Genomic DNA, 1,857 nt, shown 5'->3' with positions numbered 1-1,857 from the left:
GCAGTGGCCCTATGGCCACCGCCGCCTCCTACGCTTCTCCTCCCAGATCCACAACCTGGGAAGAGCCGATTTCCGCCCCAGGATGGGGCGGCACGCCTGGACCTGGCACCAGTGCCACCGGTGAGTGGCCCGTGGGCAGGGGCTGGCAGGGAGCTGCTCCCTCCCTGGGCCAGGCAGGGCACGGTGGCACCGGTCCCCAAGAGTCTGTCCCACCCGGGGTAATTAACAGCGTCTGCACCAGCACTGTCATTACAGCTTTATTTGGCTTTGAGGCTGTAATTTGCTGAGTCCCTAGGTGCTGTCTGCTCCTGGCAGGGCAGCTGGGCCAGCCACGTGCTCCCTGGCTGGGCACCAGCCCTGCATTCAACCCCTCTTCCCGCAGGCACTTCCACAGCATCGAGGTCTTCACCCACTACGACCTGATGACACTCAATGGCTCTAAGGTGGCTGAGGGGCATAAGGCCAGTTTTTGCCTGGAGGACACCAACTGCCCTGAGGGTAGGTGCCAGCCACAGAACTGACAGTGGCTCCCTCACTCTATTCCCCAAAGGAGGCTCTGTCTGTGCTCTCCCTCACCTCCCCTGCCTCCCACAGGGCTGCAGCGACGCTTTGCCTGTGCCAACTTTGGGGAGCAGGGGGTGAGTGTGGGGTGCTGGGACACCTACCGCCATGATATTGACTGCCAATGGATCGACATCACCGACGTGCCACCAGGCAGCTACACCTTCCAGGTGTGGGGATGGAGGGGCAGGGGGTGCACCACTGGAGCTCAGGGCTGGGGGCTGCCCTCCCTAAGCACCACCAGCACCCCTCACCCTGCACATCGGGGTGCTGCTCTGCACCCCACTGTGCATGCCACAGCCCTACCTGGCCAAGGCATGGCAGAGATGGCCCCAGCCCTGCCCTTTGCCCTTCCCAGGTGGTTGTGAATCCCAAGCATGAGGTGGCTGAGTCAGACTTCTCCAACAACGTGATGCGGTGCCAGTGCAAGTATGATGGGCAGCGCATCTGGATGCATGGCTGCCACACAAGTAAGGAGGGACAGGAGCATAGGGGGCATAGTGGGCAAGGTGGGGGAAGTGATGGGGCTGGGGTGCTGCAGGTTCCTTGTGTCCTATCCCCCCACTCAAGGCATCATCACTCACTCTCCTCAGGTGATGCCTACAATGCTGACGTGGTTCACGATCTGGAGAGACAGGAGCGCCTGGCCAACAACCTCGTGTGACCCCTCAGCATTGGCACAGTCCTAGCAGCACCACGGGACAGTCTGATTTCCATGTTCCAGCCCCTGTGTCCTGGAAGCACTGGACTGAGCTCAGGGACTTGCAGACCTTTGTATTTATTGATGCTGCTGCAGAAGATGGAGATAAGCGCAGGGGCTGGCAGGGAGTGTCCAGGGGCGTCCAACCCTGCGCTGCCAGTGGGACTTGCAAGAGGTGCCCAGGTACCACAGCAGCCCTCAACTCTGTCTCCAGTGCTCCCCCAGGACAACTACCTCAGCCTGCCTGCCCAGCCCCCCTGCTACAGCACTCAGGACAGTCTCCCAGCCACCCATGCACCAGTTCTGTCCTCAATAAAGCTGCTGTGAGATGGGAGCAGGGTGCTGTGGTATGGGAGAGGGGGTACTCCCTTATCAACCCCCCCATCCCCTGCTCCTTTCCCTGTGCTCTCACCCACTAGGACCACGAAGCAAGTCCCCAGCTGGGAACAACCCTGGTCTAGTCAATGTGTCCCCAGCCAAGCAGTGTCCCCTTTGTGGCACTCAGGGCCACCAGTCCCTGTCTACCTGCATGTGGCTGGCATCATGCAGCCCTGGCTTGCTACCAGCAGTTCCCACTGGCCAGGGCACCTTGGCCC

At 61.2% G+C, this 1,857-nt stretch overlaps 1 protein-coding gene across 1 annotated transcript; it reads left to right on the top strand.

Moving 5' to 3' along the window:
• Nucleotides 1–4: 4 nt before the first annotated feature.
• Nucleotides 5–1,225, top strand: LOC103812012 (lysyl oxidase homolog 4-like; the record flags this gene model as incomplete). Its single annotated transcript, XM_009085018.1, has 5 exons — nt 5–120; nt 383–498; nt 595–731; nt 920–1,031; nt 1,155–1,225. Coding segments are annotated over 5 exons (552 nt in total), but the record flags the coding sequence as incomplete, so codon positions are not given.
• Between the last annotated feature and the right edge of the window lie 632 nt (nt 1,226–1,857).

The sequence above is a fragment of the Acanthisitta chloris genome, unplaced genomic scaffold (genome assembly GCF_000695815.1).
Source record: "Acanthisitta chloris isolate BGI_N310 unplaced genomic scaffold, ASM69581v1 scaffold30941, whole genome shotgun sequence".
Classification (NCBI taxonomy): domain Eukaryota; kingdom Metazoa; phylum Chordata; class Aves; order Passeriformes; family Acanthisittidae; genus Acanthisitta; species Acanthisitta chloris.
This window is presented reverse-complemented; position numbering and strand designations above follow the sequence as displayed.